Here is a 20,770-nt window from a genome sequence, read left to right on the forward strand (position 1 = left end):
GGGACAGACTGCACTTGCTCCCAGTGTGGAAGGGATTGTCACTCCCGGATTGGCCTTTTCAGCCACACTAGACGCTGTGCCAGAACCACCTTTCAGAGTGCGATACCATAGTCTTTCGAGACTGAAGGTTGCCAATACAATACAATGTTCTGACTACCTGATGGAGGAGAAACCACTGAACTTTCAAGAACTACAATGGTTCTTAAAATACTGAAGAAATTGGTGATTTCTTAGGAAGTTAAATATAAAACTAGTTTTTAATAATGTTAAAAGATTCATTGATTTGCACTGGAGTTTTTCCTTCAGATAGTGGATAAGATCTTTCCCTTTCTCCAGTGAACCAAGTGACAGTGGAGTTCTTCATTTTTTGTGTAGAACAAATGAAAGTAGATGTTTGGGAGCATGTGCAAGGGGAGCACAGGTGCCATTTTGCACCTTTTAGTGAAAAATCTATAGCTTAGATTCAAAGATGCTCTTCTGTTAATGGAAAGCCTCTGTTGCTCTGTCCTTATTCACAATGTGTCTCATACTATAAGGCAATCACTGCTATGTTGTGGCTCTGCATGGCAACCACTATCATTTGTGCATGAGTTCATAGAATGGCAGTCATTTTCTCCTTCCACTCACTTGAATCCAAAGATCTGCTACATACAAATACACCACTGTGAGTGGTACATAGGACTGATCCAGGCGTTATGCGTAAGATGTACTTGCCACACGTGCACTGGTCTTTGCCACAGCATATACTAAAGCATGAAGCAGAGATGCAGATCTGCCAACATATGGTGGCTATACCTGAGAGATCCATGGCCAATTACAGCTTCCTGAGTGTTTACAGACATGTCTGCAGTTCACACTAGATACAAGGAGCCATACTGTAAATTTTTCATTTAGCTGCTTCACAGGCACAATTTCAGTAAGATTTTCTGCCGTGTCTATAAACTATCCTTTTGTCATCCTCATAAGAAGTAGGTATATATTATTCAGCCAGACAGCTGTAGCAGAATGTTGGTTCCCAAGAGATAGAACAAATAACCAGAGTATCTTACACAGTTTGTTTCTTTAGATAGTGGAATGAAATTACCCCAGCAAGAAAAAAAAACACATGTTTAAAATAAAGATATGTGCACTTAATGTTTTTACATTTAATATTTTCACATTTAATAAAGCAACCGTTCCTCCCCACCCCCAATGTATATGTGCATTTAAATTTTCAAATATGCTGTACTGAAGTTAAGCCTGCTATGAAATATTTATACAGTGAGTGATTGGTACTTCCAAATACACAATGGTTAGAAATATCACAGACTAGAACATTGCTTCCATATCTGTTTGCTATTGTCTTCTCACCCTGCAGTTATATGCTTTGATTTAGATGCTGTACTCTTCAGAATATAAGCATCCAAATTATATTTGGGAACAGGAAATAAACACAGCTCCCATCTAATAACTGTTTTTGTCTACTATGATTGGTTGTAGTTTAGTATTAGTACCATACCGCTTTAAAATAGTGAGAGAAAGCCAATACTGTATTATCTCCTCCTATTAAGTTCAACTATCAGCTTAATGAGTTGTCATTATAAGATCATATTACCAAGCAGCATCTTAACTCAGGTTCAGTTTGCATAATTTCATCAGTATCTCCATTAAAAAATAGGGATATATCCCTAAGGAAGTTGCACTGTGAGGCTGACATTTTTTGATTACATTATTGGGGCTGAAGCACAACACTAATATTTTTATTCACTGGCTCTTGGTGCAAGTTAAACTTAGGTTACAGACAATGAAATCCCAAGAATTTGTTTTCCATAGATGTGGCTCAGTATTACAAAACTTGCCATATAGGTTACATTGGGTCATTTTGTATTACCCTTTAGTAACATAGTTGCCATCATGTGGGTTGAGTGAAGGTTTATGGCAGGGGTCTCCAAACCCTAGCCCAGGGGTCAGATGTGGCCCACAGCAAGCTTCTTTCTGGCCCGCGGCTAACCTCTTGTCACCTGAAAGCCTCTGGCCCACTCAACTGAACATGACTGGAATTGTGCTCTGATTTGTCTGGAGGGTGTTCTGAGGGCCAGGCAGGTTGAATGAATGAGCCAATTCATTCATTTATTCACTCATCTAAGTTCCATCTCTAATTTATTTATTTAAATTTTATATTTAAATTTTTTTTTTCGGCCCTCCACACCACGCCAGATATTTGATGCGACCCTCTGGCCAAAACGTTTGGAGACCCCTGGTTTATGGAATCATGGTTCATCAAAGTATTCAGACAACTGCTTCAACATAGGTATCCCAGAATTGGGGATATATATAAGAGACAGAGAGAGAGACAGAGAGAGAGAGAGAGAGACTGACTAAAGAAGAAGTTAGTCAAGGGTTGAATAAATCTACCCACTGTCAAGAAAATTGACTGTTCTGAACCTGGAATGGTTTAAGGCTACAAAGCATATTGTACAACAATCTGAGAATGCAAGCCTGCCACACCATCAACACTCATCATACTTGGATTGGAACAATATAATCTGCTCTTACCAGCACAACATTTCATTACTTTAAACATTAACAATTTGTTTTGTACATATCAAAGGATGTTTTAAGACCAAACCTACATGGCAAATTTAAATTTTTTTTAAAGAAAGCATATCATTCAGTATTGTTTAATCAATGTGTTTTCAAAGGGCAATGCTGCCAATACAGCCACCATGACAGAGGAGCAGGAACTGCAGCTGCTGGACTACTTTATGAGGCTCGGCTCGGTGAACACATCCAAGAAGCTGAAGTCAACCACTGTAGCCTGTGAGCAATTCACAAGTGCGGCCCTTAGCTATTCTCTGAGTGAGGCGATGACCCAAGATTTTATGTATTGAGAGTATACCGTTTCTGCCCAGACAAATGCCAGCCTGCTTAACAATTCTCACATGTACAACTCCAACAAGTGGGGCTATGACAAATCATACATTTTGCCTCAAGGAGCAGAACTTCAATCCTGGCAGGTAGGGCTCTATCTTCCCTTTCTACTACAAGATGGCTTTGGCTAAAGGTAACTCTTTGGTGTAAAGTACAGCCATAGTGTTCTACATAGTGTTCTGTCTTGGAAAGACAGCATGAATGATTAAACCTGGTCATCACTAGAAGTCAGTGCAGACTTTTGTCATATTGGTCCTTCTTGGACATATCCCACAAGTTCAACTACTAAGCATGATAGCTGTAGAATTTTCTTCCTAGGGAAATTTCCTGGCATTAAGGTGGTCATCTTTTTGACATCAGGGCACTTTATAACTGTTGATCTGAACACTGCTTTTACACATTATACCATTTCTGTTTTGGCAAAAGTTGTTTTTGTTATACTAACTTTATTGTTCTTAATTCCTTTTCTGAGCGGCTCTGGAATCCCTGGCTTGAAGAGTAGAATTTCAAGTGTTTAGCTACTGAGCAAAACACAGCATTTTGGGGTTGTACGTGCTGCTGCTTGAGATAAAAGTTGGACTGGGTAGACCAAAACCATTTGCCTGCTCCTCCCCTTCCACCATGTCAATTCAGACTGGCAAAGAATAAGATTCACAGTAGCTTTGGCATGAATCCATGGCACTCGAATTCACCGCTGAGAGATGTGGTAGTAGCAAATGCCATCATGGAAAGTCCTCATCTCAACATCTACTCCACATTTTCTCACACTCTGAAGCATGGAGTGACTCGATTATGGAACTTTCTCCCAAGAAGGTTGGTCTGTGGCCCCTCATTGCTATGGTTCAAATGACATACTCAAAACACATTTGGGCTAACTGATCATTTAGTAATTACTCTTAAGAATTATGTTGCTTTATTGCTGCCTCAGCTGTAGACTGATTTTGTTTAATTACGTTCAATGTGTTGATTTAAAATTGCTGCTAAGTCACCCTGCACATTCTTACAAATAAGAAGACAGGGTCTAAATATTTTAAATGAATAAATAAAATAAAAAAAACTCTTACAGCAAAACAAAATCCTCAGTACTAAAGTGTTTGAATTTTTTGTTTTCATCCTCAGAGAAAAGGGTTCTCTCTTCCTGGACAGGACTCATCACAAAGTCATAGTCTCTAGAATGTCCGTTTACCAAGGTAAACAAGGGATATTTCTCCTTAGATGAGGATTTCAGAATCTACAATGAAAGACAGTATTGGAGAGAAACATTGATTAGAAACTAAAACTCCACTGCTATTATTCCAATGACCATTATATGGAAAACATTACACAAAGAATTGCAAACGATCTTTCTATTATTCTGGCATACCTCTCAATGCTGAAACTAATTCATCTCCCAAGAGAAAGATGTGCACAACTAGAGCTGCCCACATCTTTGCACAGAACAAATGTACAAGTCACCATTTCAGACATGACACCAAAAGCCCAACAAAAAGATTGAAATGTATTCTCTGTCGGTTCTTCCATTAGAACACCCACAGCTCAGTGAGTTCACGGTCAAGGTAGGATTTGAATCAAGATCTTTCTGACTCACAGCTCACTCTGAGTCACGACACCATACCAACTCTTTGGGCTGCTGCAATTCTTATCAGAAAAATTATGTGAATAGTTACAGTGCTATTTCATAAACCTATAATCTACAGGAAAGGTGCATAGGGGACTGATCAAATTACAAACTCAAAAAATAGTTTTAATGAGAAAATTAATCTGCAACATTAAAAGATCTAAATAGCTGTTCAATCAGAATAAGCAATTTTTAAAAACCCATCTGGTCCAGGAAAATCATGTTTGCAGTAAAATCAGATTCAACCACTGTTACTCTGCTATGCAGTGTTATACTTTATTCTATCTGTTTTAATCACATCCTTCTGAGAGTCCTGTGGAAGAGAAGGGCAAGGGAACTACGACATGATCAGTGGTAAACAGAAGAGTGATAATAAAGTGAGATCACTTGGAAAGAGAAAATTTTAGGGATGTGGTATATATATCTAGGGCAACAGATCTCAAAGGACAGGGTAAATTAATGCAGCCTTTTGTTGTTTGGCTATTGGATCAATTCAGCCCACATCAGTAACAGAAGTTCATGGCATTCTGATGGCTGTTTGGTAGCCTGTGAAATTAGCTGGCAGACCTACTCCTCCTCCTAATTGACAGGTGTCTTGCAACCTGACAGACACCACCAACACCACTGATAAGTACAGACGGTTTACCACTTCCTCTGTGTTTGATGAGTTAGTTCTAATTACAGATGAATATATACGCATGTGACTTTGCAGGGACAATGCACCTAATAGATGCAGTGTCGAATTTGAAGGTCTCTAACCACTAGAGGTCTCTAACCACTAGAGTTATCACTATAGCCCCTAAATAGTAAGGGTTATGGCAATTTAATGTAACATGGAAGGGCAGAAGTCTGACTGTAGAACAGCTCTTTGTGGAACTGATAGCATTAAACTTTCATTCTTCCTGAAATGTATGACATTTGAGAGCTGCTACACAGAAATGCAATATGGTAGATGTACAGGGCGTGAACAATTTGAAACCTATTTACCAAATGGAAGCCCTGCTTAACCTTAGTCTGCCTTTTAAGCCCTCTCCAGATATTATCCATATATTTTCAAGTTTTTTCTCCTAAACACAAGAGTTACCAAATTGCTCATAAACAAATGGAATTAAGCTTCGTACATCCCATTTCACGCCAAATACCCATTTCTTGCATGACAAAATCATATGTGCGTGTGGATAAGAAACACACGGCTCTGGCCATTTCAAAGAAGTTTTTTTAAATAGCTGTGCCACTGCTGGTTGGCAACCTTCAGTCTCGAAAGACTATGGTATAAGCCTACAGAACCCGGTATTCCCAGGCGGTCTCCCATCCAAGTACTAACCAGGCCTGACCCTGCTTAGCTTCCAAGATCAGGCATCTGCAAAGTACAATTCTCTATCACTGACAAGAAGGGTTGTTTCCCACTCTAGTGTGCGCCTCTACAGCAGTGATCGGCAGCCTTTTTTGTTCAAAGGGTCCGGGTTTTTGGCAGCAATGTCATCACTGCCAAATGTGCGGGTTGCTGAGCACTTGGAAGTGGCTGTGCAGCGCTCAGCTTGAGGCAAAGTCTCCTGCCCAGTTTGCCATGCACCGGATGGGGAATGGCAAAGCTGTCCACCCAGGCTTACAGAATCCCTGTACCACTGCAGCACAGGTACTCTGCAACCCTAGGCAGGCAGTTCTGCCTTTCTCCACCCAGTGCTTGGCAGATTAGGTGGGAGACTTAGCCTCCCAAGCCTAGTTCTGCGTGGGCTGGATTACTTTGGCTGACAGACTGGGTCTGGCCTATGGACCGTAGGTTGCCAACCCCTGCTCGACAGCGATGGTTTAGGAATTATTTGTGTAGAAGCACACAATCAAGAAATGCTACACCAGAATCAGCATGTTTTGGGTTTCCCTCCACCCCAGGAAACATCGTCTAGTCTGCTGCTGTCTTCTGCATCTCTGAGAGCTGGTGAAAGTTTCGAGTTCAAAACTTACCTAAACTATATGGACTTAAGCAAAATACTCTCTCAGTCTTCCCCTGCAACCCAGCACTGTTTACATTTGTAACAGAAATTTTACTCTAATAGACAACATGGGAGCAAAGTTTGAGCTCCCAGCTTTTGAATTGCTTAAGAGAGAGACTTCAATTTCCAAAATGTATAAATGAAACAAAAATGAGTTAAGCTGGAATGGATTATTACATACTAATTCCTCCTAGATCTTTACTACTACTTTGACCTCCACAATTCCTCTTCTTAATATCTGACAGCTGAAAGTGTTATTTTGAGTGGTGCAGTGCATATCTTCTTATCCTGTGCCACCAGAAAGAAGCCACTCACAGACCAAAGTGCATTAAACCATCCTTGGGTGATGACATTTGGATGCATATAATGCTTTTCAACAAGGTAAATCGTTATTGCGAATTGATGAAAATGGGTTTATGCGAGAGACAGCGAGTGCGCACAAACAATGAAGAGAAAATGAAATGTGTTTTCGTAGAAAAGTAGTTTGCTTTCTGTGTGTTCAGGTAACAATTTCCTGTCTTCCCTTACTTTAGATCAAGTGCAGTAAATAAGCCTATGTTTACTTGGATCTAAAAAGTACTTACTTTCATGATGAATTTAAAACAGTGAAAAACCCATAGTAATAATATTTTATCTGTTAAATTCACAGACACCTACACTAACAAGTAATAATGCACAATTTAGTCTGATTTAATATTTCCATTTAAAATAATCCCCAAGGAACTGAATGCCTTTAAATATTCGTCTTCAGGTAGAAGATAAGTCAGAGACCAGAAAACTAGCTTTTTGCAGTAATATTTTTGTTGAAATGCTGCCACCTAGTGGGGCTAATCCTATTCTTAGCCTGTGCATAGCCAAGATATTACGGCAAAATTACATCAAGCTCTCAGAGATAATTTTACTCCAATACACTTAAATGTGTGTTTTGTAAAGTCATTTTCACTAGTGCTAAACCTATTAACCCTGGTCATTAATGCTCTCTCTTAAGTGTTTTGTCTGGGTTCAGGTGTGAAAACAGGAACTTTTCTCCAATTAAATGAATATTTGCTTCAAATACTCTATTTACAGTGCAATCTTATACAGTGCAATATACATATCTACACAGAAGCACGTCCTACTATATTTAATGAGACTTACATATAAGTGTGCCCAGGATTTTAGCCTTGTAGTTATCAGCTTACAGTATTTATTAAAAACATTTGTATCCCACCTTCCCCTGCCACAATAAAAAGGTGGCAGCTAACAATTCCCATTCAAACAATACAAATAATTAAACAGTAATCAAAAAGAACATCAATACTACAATTGGTTAAACCAGTGTTTCTCGAAATGTGGGTCAGGATCCACTAGATGGAAAGCGAGCTAATTTCAGGTTAATTTCAGGAAAACCCCATTCATTTCAATATTTTATTTTTAATATATTAGACTTGATGCTACCATGGTATGTGACTGCATCTGGAAAAACGTTACAGGTCTGTACTTTTAACAAGCTACTATGTATATGCTTTTACTAAATGGAACTTACTCCTAGGTAAGTGTGGGTAGGATTTCAGCCTAGGATTGTTAAAAATGTTCCTGCTTGATGATGTCACTTCCAGTGGTTCCTGACAGATTCTCATTCTAAAAAGTGGATCCCGTTGCTAAAAGTTTGAGAATCACTGGTTAAACAAATGCAGATAACTAAACTTAGTGAAACAGCAATTCATTTTTTTCCTAGCTTTTACCATTCAGCTGCATTGATGCTATGGGGACAATAGAAAACTGCAGATGAGGCAAAGCAAGAGTGTCAGACTTGTTTCATACAGAGGGCCGAATTGTATTCATGACGCCTGCTGAGGGTTGGATGTGATGTCATTAAGCAGGAAGTGATGTCATTAAGCAGGTCATGGCCAGAAATACAGGTTTTTTTCCTCTTTTACGAACTCATTAGTTGCAAATTACAGAAGAGAAAATATGCAAATCTTGATCATATTTTCAAGATATGGGAGAGCCTGGTTTTCATGTGGGCTGCCCTTTCAGCAGTGACACCTCAGCCCAGCTCAGCCACTGAGAGCAGCTGATGGTGGTGGTGAGAGAGCCCAAGGGCCAAATAAAGAGCTTCTGCAGGCCGCGTCCAGTCCCTGGGCCATATGTCTGACACAGCTTTTTCCCAATATGTAACAATAGTTCCAGCCCTAGTGGTATTTCTCAATAAAGATACTGTACTATAGTTAATATATCAAAGCCAAAAACAACTGGCTAAATTATCAACATATTTACACTCACCTTAGTTATTTCTTCAGAAGCCCTTTCAAAGTCCTTCACATTTGAACAATATAGCCCTATTGTGCAGCTAGGATCCATTTTTTTAAAAGACATTTTTTTAGGAGAAGGGCAATGGAATGACTGCAATTGGCAAGGAAAAAATAGCATTTTAAAAAATAGTTTGAAACCATGAGGGAAAGCAAAAGATATTGATGCACTTACCTATAAAGGATAGTTAAAAACTACTATAATAAGTCTACATGGGAACTGACCAACTACAGCTAAATTGGTTCACAAAACATTTTTATGTGGTAAAACTCTCATTGCTAAATAAGGGCCCGATTCAATCCAACTTCACAGTACCAATGTAGCCATGCCAATGGGGCATACCCTGCATTCTGCAGTGGGTGGACAGTAATGGAGTCCTTGTCAATGTAAAGAAATATTTGTTCCCTTATCTCAGGGTTGCACTGAAGCTGCATCAGTACTAGAAGGTTGGATAGGATTAGGCCCAAACAGGATGAAGGTCAAAACGATTCTCTTTGGTTCATGATCTAGACACACCCTAGTTTTGTTCTATCTTAATATCTTCTCAAATAATTCCAAATCAATGGGTAGGCATTGGAACTATTCACTATGTGTCATAACATGAACTGGTGCTGTAATGGCATTACACTGCCATATAGACTTTTTTTAAAATTTACTTTACATATTATCTATCCCACCTCTCCCCTGCTCATTAGGAAGGGCCCAAGACAGACTGCACTATTTTTTCCTATCTATTAGTAGTCATCCTATCTTTCCAGGGAACTAACAATCTTACAGGGGAAAAAAGGTGCAGAGATTAAAAGAGGAAAAATAAACGCAACATATTCAACACATAATTCAATTCCTCTGCCCCACTGGGCCATTGATGTTTCCGTGGCCAGTATAACGGGAGAGGAGCACAGTGTATGCTACAGGAGGGAACAGCAGGCAGTACATTGGTGGCACTTAGGACAGTTCTGAATTATTATTTCAGAATAATAATAATAATTTCTGAAGAATTATTCCATCTTCATAATGCTTCCAAAGTCCAAATACTGTACATTGTTCTTTCCACATCTGAATCTGCCAAATGGCTGCTGTGAAATATATGAGTGTTTCCACTAGAAGACATGCAGCCCCCTCAGTTTTCCTCTTCATAAAGAAGGACAGCTGACACTGTTAACAGCCACTGGCTATTCTGGGGGGGGGAGGGGGAGTACAATGCCAGCCAGCACTAAATGATTCCCTGCTAAGGTAACACCTTATTGTCTTGCAAAGATTTGCAAATGCTTTGCAGGAGAATTGCACAAAACAGCTTTTCATTATAGTAGACTTAGATGGGCAAATCACTTCATTGCACTGCACTTTCGATTAGTGAGAGTGAAACAGCAGCAGCAAAAGGCAGGAAGAACATTGGGAAAACTTGCTAAGTTTTTAAGGGTTTTTCAAATCCTTCTGACCTAGTAACATGGGGAAATTAAGAACAAGTGAATATTCATGGGGGGGGGCAAACATTTGTATTGTACTGTGTGGGCTTTAAAGAGAAATCAGGTAGGCACAAGTCCATAATTCTGCAATTCAGAAGTTTACCAAGAGAAACTGATCCAATTTTTTTTTTTTACAAAGTATCTAATTTCTTTTATATAGTGCGAAGTAACCAAATAAGAATAATCACTTTTTTGGCACATAAAACTGTGACATATGACATTAACCGGCCGTTTTCCAATAGATATGTAGGGCAATGGCCCACCAGGACTCCATAAACAATGCAGCACATCCCTATAGACTTTTCCCAGTGCTTAGAAAAGACAATCCATATGCACAGAACAGAAGGGGGAGGTCTTTTCAAACAAATAGATTTTGGAAGTTGACCGCGAACTAGATTGATTTTCAACTTAGCCTGGACAGTTTATCAATTGCGAAAACATATGCTACAGAAAAATCTAACAGAACTGCTACCTACAATAAGAAAGCAATTTCCGTTTGTTTTTGACACTTGCAGACAAGAACAAATTATTATTACAGGCACTCAGCATTAAGATCTGATCCATGATTCAGTTGTACAAAAGTGCTGCTGAGAATACAATATCACCCATTCAGCATATTATTGTCATGTCCCTCATGAACTTCAGGTAGACATTTTATCTCAAGTTCATCACAGAGATAGAAAGAGTTATGAAAAAAATACCTCAACAACTATTGAAGGGCTGAAAAATAACCAGATGTTATCCTAGTAAGCAATAATTTCCACAGATTAGAAATCCTGATACTATAAAACGCTGAAAATAGCTACATTCCCCTTTCTTTCTTAATTCTACCAGCTGAACTCTTTAATTTCTTCTCCTAATTCCCTCAAAATATTTCTGACAATTACAACCTGCTCTTCAGTAACATTACTCATTTTTCCAGGAAGGTATATGGAAATTCTTATGAATACCTCTTCAGGAATCCAAAATCATTAATTTAAAGGATTTTGGAGGCAATGTTAAAAGTCAAATTTCATAGGTGAGGAATTTCATTTTTTTGGTTTGGCATGTTCTGGAGCCATTAAAACTCAGTATTTTTCTTTCCCACTTGAATTTTCTTAAATGAATGTGTTATGCAAGTACATTACCAAAAAATCTTCTAACAAGGTTACAAGAAATTAATGTTGGGGGGGGAAGGGAATCAGAGTAAACCTCTTTTGAACTGAAGTGTACTCTGTGAAAGGAAACTCCCTTGGAAAACAGAACCCTTTGCATGACTGAAACACAACTTTCATTCTTGGCAGAAACTTCCGTTGACAGAAGCATTACCCTGAATGCCACCCTTATCTCTTATTCAACATTATGTTTTAATATTGTATGCAACTTCAAAATTGTTTGTATAATTTCATGGCATGTATAAAACTTAACAACTGGGAACATAGGAGCCTGAGAGCCCAATCCTATGCATATCTACTCATTATAGTCAATGGATCTTACTCCCAGTTAAGCGTGGATAGGTTTTCAGCCTGCAACTTTAACCTAATCCTATCTCAATCACCATGTTGCTTATGCCAGTCTATAGGTAAGAGGAAAGTCCTGTTTGACCAGATAAGGCTTGTAGCCAGTAGGACTGACAAAAACCTTCATTACTGCTAGCTCCTGAAGTCAGAATCCCAATGATCGTGAAATGGGCTCACAGATCAGCTGATTTTAAACACCTACTTGCGAGGCTTTTGTGTTCACAAGTCACTCAGACAATCTGCCTGTATGTCTTCAAATGCAATCTCTACAACAAAGAGAGCTAGAAACTCTATGTAACAGCCAGTCTGCAATGTCCAAAGATACAAAAGCAGCGGATACAAAAACAACTTGTGTTTTAACACACACCCCCCACCAATAAGGGTTCATGACTTCACAAATGGAAGTGATAAACTTCTAGTGGCTGAGCAAATATCCCTACAGTAAGCCATATATGTGCATCTTAACCACATAGTTTGTCTTCCCTTGTGTTGAAGCACTATAGGCTTAAATACTGTCTCAACCATAGTGAAATGAAATATAATAATCGCAAAACTGCTGCTAGGTGCCTGCTCCAGGGCTGCTGAAGGTCTCAGATGCCTAACAGAAGCATAGAACTGAACAGTGCTTAATATGTGGTCTCAATTTGTCCTGGCTCTAAGTCTTAGGTGGACGTAAGTGGGTATAATGTTGAAACAACTTCCTCTCCTCCAGTATCTAGTCTGGGACAGAGTTGTGCACACAGGGCAAAGAAACACTAATTGATTCTCCTTCCCACAGAAGTGTAATTGGCACCCAACCCTTGAAAACTCCTGTATAAAGAACAGGAAGGGGCTACAGAAGGCTGGGATTGTGCTGCTTCAGCGGTGAATAGCCCATTAAACAAACAAACAAACTTTGGTTGTCCTTGTGATTTGTCCAGTGAATTTATACTGCACTATAAATAAACGATCAACATCCAACACAGACTATTTTTGTTTTATTCATATTTGTTATTTTAAGTCTAAAAAAAAGAAAAGATCTCTGTAATTAGCACTCGCTTCATATATGAAGCCAACAGTGCTGGTTCTTTATCCATCCTACCTCGAGGGGGAAATCCTTTACGCTGACATCTACAAAAGATTGGCAGTAATGAGGATCCATGTAAATCAAACTGTCATCTACAAGGACAAAACAAAAGACAAGTAATTCAAAAAACACCTTATTATTACACTGCTTACAATCCAATTTCTATGCAGAACAGTTGGTGGGGAGAACAAAACCCACAGTAAGTAACTGCCTGCCAGGTTGATATTCATTGACTGAAGCGTCGGTTTTTGCAGGACAGATTAACTTTTGCATAATCAAATATGCTTGTAGAAGCAGAATTTTGATAAAGTGATGAGACTGTCATTTAATTTTTGGAGATAAAATTACTTTTACAAACACACAATTATATCCTGCGAGTTTGCATATGAAAAATGCACTGTACTTCTTCATCATGACAGGAAGCGCATATTTGCTTGTCATCTGGTCATCAACTTGCACCACTTAAACTACTAAAGGGTAAATATATAACTAAGAACTGTCAAGTAGTAAGCAGCAAAGGCTTTCCGAGTTTGATGAAACAGATAAATTATGCCTTGTTTGTGCAACAAGGAAAATTAAACGTGCATTAAACGTACATTGTACAGGATCCAATTACCATATGGGGCAAATGACAAATGACTGGACTTTGGTGGGTCTGATAAATTAATAAAGTACTCATTTTGCTATTTTAATCATTCTGCTTTCCACCAGTCTGATATTAAGTCCAAAGCTCTCATTGTTAAGAGGGGGAAAACAAGATACAACACTGAAAAAAGACATATCCTATTAAAAAATAAAATTTAAAAAAGCTAACCTTGAAATCCAGCAAAGTAGTAGGACTGTTTAGGCTTGCCACCAATAATACCAATGCAGTATTCAAGACTCAAAATTCCCTGTCATCACAACAAGAAATAATTCAGATGTAAGTTAAGATTGCATAGGAAAACGAGCAAAACAATATACCGCATGCAGTTCTAGTTATACAGTATACTGCAAACTGTGACTTGTTTTTGTTCAATACAATAAGCTGCATACAAACACATCCCTGCTTGGACAAAGTTTTTCTGTTTGCTTCTGTTAGGAGGAAAAACCAGAACGCTCAACATGCAGTTGAAAATGCAGTGTGAAATACTTCTACATTTCACAGACGAAAGCCACAAATCCTGTATGCATGAGGCTCTGGATCACTGTCAAAGAGACAAGTGGAAAACAGTACAGAAAACTTCATTTACTCCAAGAAAGCCATTCAAACTGTTTTTAAGACAAGACTTTCAATGTGTATCCAGTTGCGAGAACAGACAATGGAGGTTTATCAATGGATTTTCAAGTGCTGTCCTTATGCTTCCATTAAGCCTTCAAGGAAAGGGAAAATCACAATTTATTTTATTTTGCTTGCAGGTCATGAGTAAGAATGGCGACCTCAGATTCCATTCTTCAAGGTTTCCCATCATTTTCTCAGTTATTGTTCCATTTAACAGTGGGGAAAAGAGAGCAAGAATATGGATCTTGTAACTGTTATGTGTCTGTTGTCCCACACCTCTTTATTCAGAGCTACTGAATAAAGTACCTGCAGATTTTAGGACCAAACTACACTGCATTAAACTTGTCCTTAAGAGACAAGCTGGAGATCAGAAGTCTGTCTTTCTTCCCCTCTCCTTTTAAAAAACAAAAAAACAAAAACAAAAAAGCACCAATAGGAGGAGGGGGACAATGTGAATTGAGATCTCTTGTGGGCACCTAGGGCTGGCCCCTTTTGGTGGTGGCACTGCATTTATGGAACTTCCTGAAGAGGTGCATCAGGCCCACATGCTGGCTGCTTTAAAGAAGGGCATGAAGATACAGGTGGTGTCTCATTATCTACGAGAATTCCGTTCCTGGAGCCCCAGCAGATACAAAAAACCACAGGTAATAAAACCCACAGTTTAAGGCACCTTTAATCCTCCAGAGGGTGTTCTGAGAAACAGAGAGGCTGCGCACAGCCTCCCTGATGCTCAGAAGCTCTTCTAAACCTCTGGGCGGCCTTGGATGGTCACTTCTGGTTTTCAGGGAAAACCAGAAGTGACGTTTTAAGGCCTTCAGAGGGCAGGGGAAGGCCTTAGAAAGGCTTCTGAGTGTCAGGGAGGCCGCACAGAGAAATTTATAAAAAGATTCCTCAACATGGATAGTCCAGACCAGGACCCAAGAGAGGGGGGTAAAGGGAGTAATTTGTACTTGGGCCCAGGGTTAAAAAGGGAGCCAAGGAACCAAAAAAAGGGGCCCAGAAATTTCCTGGGATCTTATATTTTCCTGTCTCACCTGGAATCAATAACCATGTGGAATGCTGGGTGCCTGGTTGCTGCTGCTACTGAAAGCCGTATGTGCTGGACCAAGAAATGCATATACAACAAATCTGGGAGGGTCAAATCTGGTAGGAAACTGGCCTGCTACAGTAGTTCTTTGGCGTGTAGGTCTGCTTGCCATGTATAGAGCTCAGGGATACAGCTGCAGGGCTACAACTGCTGCAGAAATAAGATTTGGTACACCCAGGACACTTTCCATTATAGTGTGAGCCTAAATATGATTATGCTAATTTTCTGCAACGGTTCTCTATATTTAAAAGATTTTAGAGAGACTCAAAAGTGTGTTTGGTTTTCCATATTACTGTACTTAACTGCAGGTGCTACATGGTAGGTTGACCTAGGCTCTGCACTGGGAAGCCCAGTAGACCTGAACTCCAAAGACTTTTCTGTTGCTCCCCTTCCCCTGCCTTGTTTTGCCCCTCCCCACTACTGTTTTGTCAACACTTGTCACTACCCTCCCCCACTCTGTTTCATCCTTTCCCCCTTTGAGAAGGGGCCTAAAAGAAATTGTGTACCCCCTGATAAAATTCCTCTCAGAGGCCCTGGTCCAGACCAACTACCATAATAAAGGCCACCATAAAAACTTACTGAACTTGGAGCCTGGGCTTCTCCAAGGTAAAGTTTGAGAGAGAGAAAAAAAAGTCCAACTGTGGAGCAGAGGTGTGGAAAGGCTGGAACAGGAAGTGGATCAATCCAGAAGGGGAGTGGATCCTATCCCCCATGTTAGGCTCAGAAGCCCAATATGGGGCCAGAGATTTCGCTGGTACAGACTTGGGAAGCCCCACTGCAGGGGGCTGGGGCTTTACTCGGGTACTCTTCCCCTGAAGAGACTTCTGGCGGTTTCCCTGGTCCAGCAGGATACAGCGGTGGCCATTTCGGCACCACTGTACCATACGGCGCTGGATAACTTAAGATAGGGCTGTAAGAGAGATAAATGAGAAAGGACTGTTGTAGCTCAGGCTGCTTCCTCTATCATTGGCTTAGTAAATGGCTGCCATTTTCTTTTTGGGTAGATATTCCAGTCCACAAGCCTGAAGTCCTCCTACCCACCTTGTATCAAGCTAACTGTTAGAGCTTGATTTCTCGTATAAAATATCAGAAATAATACCAGAAACAAAGTCAACAGCTTTCTAAACAAAACAAACAGATTTTGATTAAAACAGGAAGGGTAGGATCCCTGCAATTTCCTCAAGTTTTAAAAACCACTCAGTGCTGGCAAAATGAAAAGGAAGGCATATTACAGTTTTCTAACTGCTGCAAGCCAAGAAAAATGTGCCTATTAAGGCCACTTATGCTGCCCAAACCTTTAAACAACTCTCTCTCAGCCCATTCTTAGCAGATTTGTCCAAAATTGGGCTAGCTATAATGCTCAACATGTAAATATGCCAGCTGAGTTTATAAAGATTTAGAATGTTCCAGGTTTATAATGGTAGAATGCAGTTTAATTCATTTGGCTTAACTCCGCAAGCGCAACTCTGCCTGTATAATTATACAATAATCGGCAATTTCTGGACATGTTTATTCATACTACTGTTCAAGTGCTGTCCAAAAAGAGAAAGCAGACAGGGGAGACTGATATTTTTTGCACTAACGCTGTCGTTTGAAGCAGTCGTCTCTAAGACTTCCAGAACAGTCTTGATTATTGCAGCACTCACACAGAAAAGGGGTAGAAGCTTTTAATGTAAATGTCACTAATCAATTGCTTAAAGGGTGGGGAACAGATGAAGATCCAAGGTAACATTTAAAAACCAAGGTCACATGGGGACGCTTACTGAAGGAACCACCAATATAGGTAAAACTAGATCAATCCTTATTCTGAATTACTGCAGCAGAAGTTCTCAGGCAACCACTTAGGGACTTAAATAGTTATAACTGCTTTAACATTGACTATCTGTGCCCTGCAATTATGTCTGAATACTGAAATTTGAAATTTCTGAAGTCAACTTTTATGATCTACTACCGTAAAAATCAAACACATTTAATAGAGTGAAGATTACCATTCTGAAGTTTCTATTCCTACTATCCACTATTACTTTCTGAAAAGTGACTCAACTCATCTCATACCTTCACAAACTCTAGGTATTCCATGTTGGTTCTTTCGCCACCGAGCCTCACAGGAATTAATATAATCACAGCTCTGTCACCTTTTTCGGAATCCATAAAAGAGCACTGGGCATCAACAACGTCAGACTTGTAAACTTCAAGAAGAGATAACAAGAGTAATCAATGTTTATTAAAGTGCTTCTTCAAACACAGAGTGAATAACCTATCTTTGTCACAATCCCAATCTGATACCTCGAAGCAAGCTGCTAAGCTCTGACAAACAGCCATACCTGGTAGAAGTCTTTAACATACACATTCTGAAAGTCATATAATTACTACCAGCACTTCTCTAAGGGGGGGGGGCAATATTTGGTATATTACAACCTTGGAGTAGGAACATATTATCTCATCTCTTTATCAACTGCATGTCTCCTTCTAGAATTGCACCAACAAAATCAGCAGCATTTAGCCCAGCCTGGAAGCAGCAGATGATCTGAGCCATTTGTGCTGCTGTTTATCCAAGAAAGGAATCTCAGCGATGTTTGCTTTATTGTCTTTCTGATATATATGAGTATTCAATGCAAATTGACTGTATTCATTATCACTCCAGGACAGGAGGAAATTAAATCTTCCCATTAGACTAATAGCACAAGAAAGGAGAATTTCTTAAGGTATACTTTTAATTAGTCTGGATTTTGACAGGGAGGGGAGAGAAAAAAATTAATACATCACTTAAAATGGTTTGTGCATAGCAGAAGAGAAGAATGAATCCAAGACACTGAAGTAAATCCTATGCACAAGACGAACATATGGCAAACGCTACAGAAGTGCACTGTGTTGGCAGACTAGAAATGAAAAGGTATCATTACCCTTTTAGCAACATTATCCATTATCAAACAACTTAGAAATCCATGCAGTAAGTATTGATATCTAAGAATACAACCATTATCTACTATTTATACAGCTCCATCACCCCACCTTAGTGAAGACAAGGGCAAACTGCAGCCCTGGGGTGGATGTGGCCCATGAGAGCCTCCAATCCGGCCTTCTGACTACAGAAAAGCCTCCTCTAATCCAGCTCTCCAACCTGCCCTGGTGCCATCCCACTGCCACTTTTCAGAGAGCCTACCCAAGCATGAGTGCAGCCTTCAGCACTGGAAAGACAAGTGTATCTACTGCTGGCCATTGTCACCTCTTTCCTCTCTCACATGGGGTTCAATGAGTCCTGTCATTGACTCTCAAGGCACATAGGGTACAGCTTCAACTCAGCTCCCACCTCTCCTGTCAGCAATTCTGCCTTAGCCCGAACCTTACTTCACTCACTGGTGGCTATTCTGACCCCCACCTCACCCACTTCTAAGAACACTGGCAGCAGTGAGTGTGACTATCATCCCTGAAGGGTAGTATGGGGTGTCTGTGCCTTACAAATGTATATATGATTGACTGCGCTGTGGTGGAAGGGAAATTAGATCATGGATTACTGAGGAGGGGACATTCAATTTCTAAAACTAAAGAGAAATATGCTGTTTGTAAAAAACACTGAAATCGTATGGGACCTAAAACAAGCATTAGCTTTTGTGGACTATAGTTCACTTACTGCACAATCTTATTGTGCCTCTGGGGCAGCAGAGTGAGAGCTCTGGCAGCACAAACTATCGCAAACATGCCAAAAAACACATTGTGAAAGCGTGCCTACAGGAAGCACTGGTAGGAAGGCCTGTTCTGTCCCACCAGCACCAGTGCAGGACCCAGTATGCACCAGAGCAGTTAGAGGCTTCTCCAAGCAGCAAAGGGGCAGGAGGAAGGGAGGGCAGGCAGATCAGGCCCAGGAGGTAGGCAGGATCGGTAGCAGCAGTGTGTGCTGAATCTTATCCCCTTTCCTGGACCCAGTCCACTGAAACAGATGCACTCAGATTTGCACCACTGATTTAGCTGATACAGGTCCAAGTAGACCCATTTTCCCTGGGGCAAGGGGACAAATTTCCCCTTACCTCAAGGAGATCTCCAGACTACAAAATTCTCCTGTGGGATATAGAGGAAGCTGTGCTGCCTCCTCTGCATTGGCATGGGGGATTGAGGTAGGAGTGAACTGCCCATGAGATGCAAGAAGCATTACCTTCACATACATACATCTATGAGAAAAAAGATCCTGTTCAGATCTCTTCTGCTTGTTTTAATGTATATTTTTAGTTACCTTGAGCACCTCCTTTTCAGAAGGGGAATATGTAAATAAATATGCATTATGGTCCTCTGTACAATTTCTGTACTTCAATATGGTCCTGAAAGCAAATAGTTTGCTCACCCTGCTTTAGTGCTTCAGAGAAGAATGACAAACAGAAAGATCTCTGATTCAAGGAATCTACAGCCTAAATCAAATGCTACATGACCATGTGCTTCTTTTCTCTACAGTTTTAGATATAAAGTTTGACAATACATAACTTTGTTTGCTTTCTTTTTAGCATCACTATCAAAGTATTTAGCGAAGTGCTTTGAAGATTGGTCAAGAACACCCCACAATTTAATGATCTCACTTACCTGTACAATCTTGAGCAACATAGACAGCTATTCCTTGTAATTCAGGGTCTTTTGCTTCTTCAACAGCTTTTCTATGCACAAAGCAACAGACATATTCCAAATTAATAATAAAGAGAAATAAAGCTACATTCCTCAAGAACTGTATTACAAAGAAACTGATTACTCCAAAATGTTTGGAAAGCATGGGTTTAACCTGTCATAGAGACATACAACAGATCGTAGTACCATCACTGGAAGTTCCTTCCATAAGTAGAAGTGTTGTACTCAGACAAGGACCATTTCTGCTAATGGAGGCATTTGTGAGTGTGCACAATTCTCCTTCCACTTGAAGAAAGAGCTTCCAATGACTAAGGTGTGCTTCTCACAATCTTAGGATATAAGCCAAGGAGTATAAAATACAGACAAGAACATGGCAAGCAATACTGTTATAAAGAAACCTAGTGCTTTACTAATTTTACTGAATACTTGCCACACTTAATTATACTAACCACAAAGAATTGAGAGGAGGACAAGATCATGGCCATCTTTTGTTGCCATGGTGTAGGCTTCCTCATGAGGAAGCTGCTCAAACCATTCACTAAAGAGGCTATGCCATGTCTCCAAAACTAGACGCGATAGGGCAAAACGGATGCCATTTTTGGAATCGGCACCCCAAATATACCCAGGAATTGGTGTAAGGAAGCAAAATGTGTGTTGGCCTGTGTAATCTGATCAATCAATAAAAATGCTTGAAAAAATTCAAGAGTTTTTAGCTACAGCAAAGGAACTGCAGAACAAAGAAAAGACTAACACATGGTTGCAACAAACGGCCAGTGTCTCTTTAAATGTATTTTGTGAGCTAGTCACCTGCAAGATCTAAAAGAGGAATCCACTGTAAGAATTGTAACAGGCTGGGGAAGGAGTGTTCACAAAAAGAACACATTTAAAATGAGCATGCAAATCTTAAAACAGTCTCTTTTTTCAGTATTAACAGAAAACTACTAACAAGTTCTACATGATCATTCCTGTTAA

The 20,770-nt window shown here is 39.8% G+C and overlaps 1 protein-coding gene across 3 annotated transcripts in view; it reads right to left on the reverse strand.

Moving 5' to 3' along the window:
* Positions 1-1,088: 1,088 nt before the first annotated feature.
* Positions 1,089-20,770, reverse strand: part of ATG4C (autophagy related 4C cysteine peptidase) — a 31,655-nt gene continuing 11,973 nt past the window's right edge. For all 3 annotated transcript variants that reach the window (XM_066625944.1, XM_066625945.1, XM_066625946.1), the window contains exons 6-11: positions 19,760-19,830; positions 17,246-17,379; positions 13,657-13,735; positions 12,858-12,934; positions 8,785-8,904; positions 1,089-4,141 (exon numbers count right to left, since the gene is read on the reverse strand). In XM_066625944.1, coding sequence (XP_066482041.1) covers positions 3,971-4,141; positions 8,785-8,904; positions 12,858-12,934; positions 13,657-13,735; positions 17,246-17,379; positions 19,760-19,830 — 652 coding nt within the window. In that variant the 3' untranslated portion in view covers positions 1,089-3,970. The remainder of the gene's footprint in view (positions 4,142-8,784; positions 8,905-12,857; positions 12,935-13,656; positions 13,736-17,245; positions 17,380-19,759; positions 19,831-20,770) is intronic.

Source organism: Tiliqua scincoides, chromosome 4 (assembly GCF_035046505.1).
Source record: "Tiliqua scincoides isolate rTilSci1 chromosome 4, rTilSci1.hap2, whole genome shotgun sequence".
Taxonomy (NCBI): domain Eukaryota; kingdom Metazoa; phylum Chordata; class Lepidosauria; order Squamata; family Scincidae; genus Tiliqua; species Tiliqua scincoides.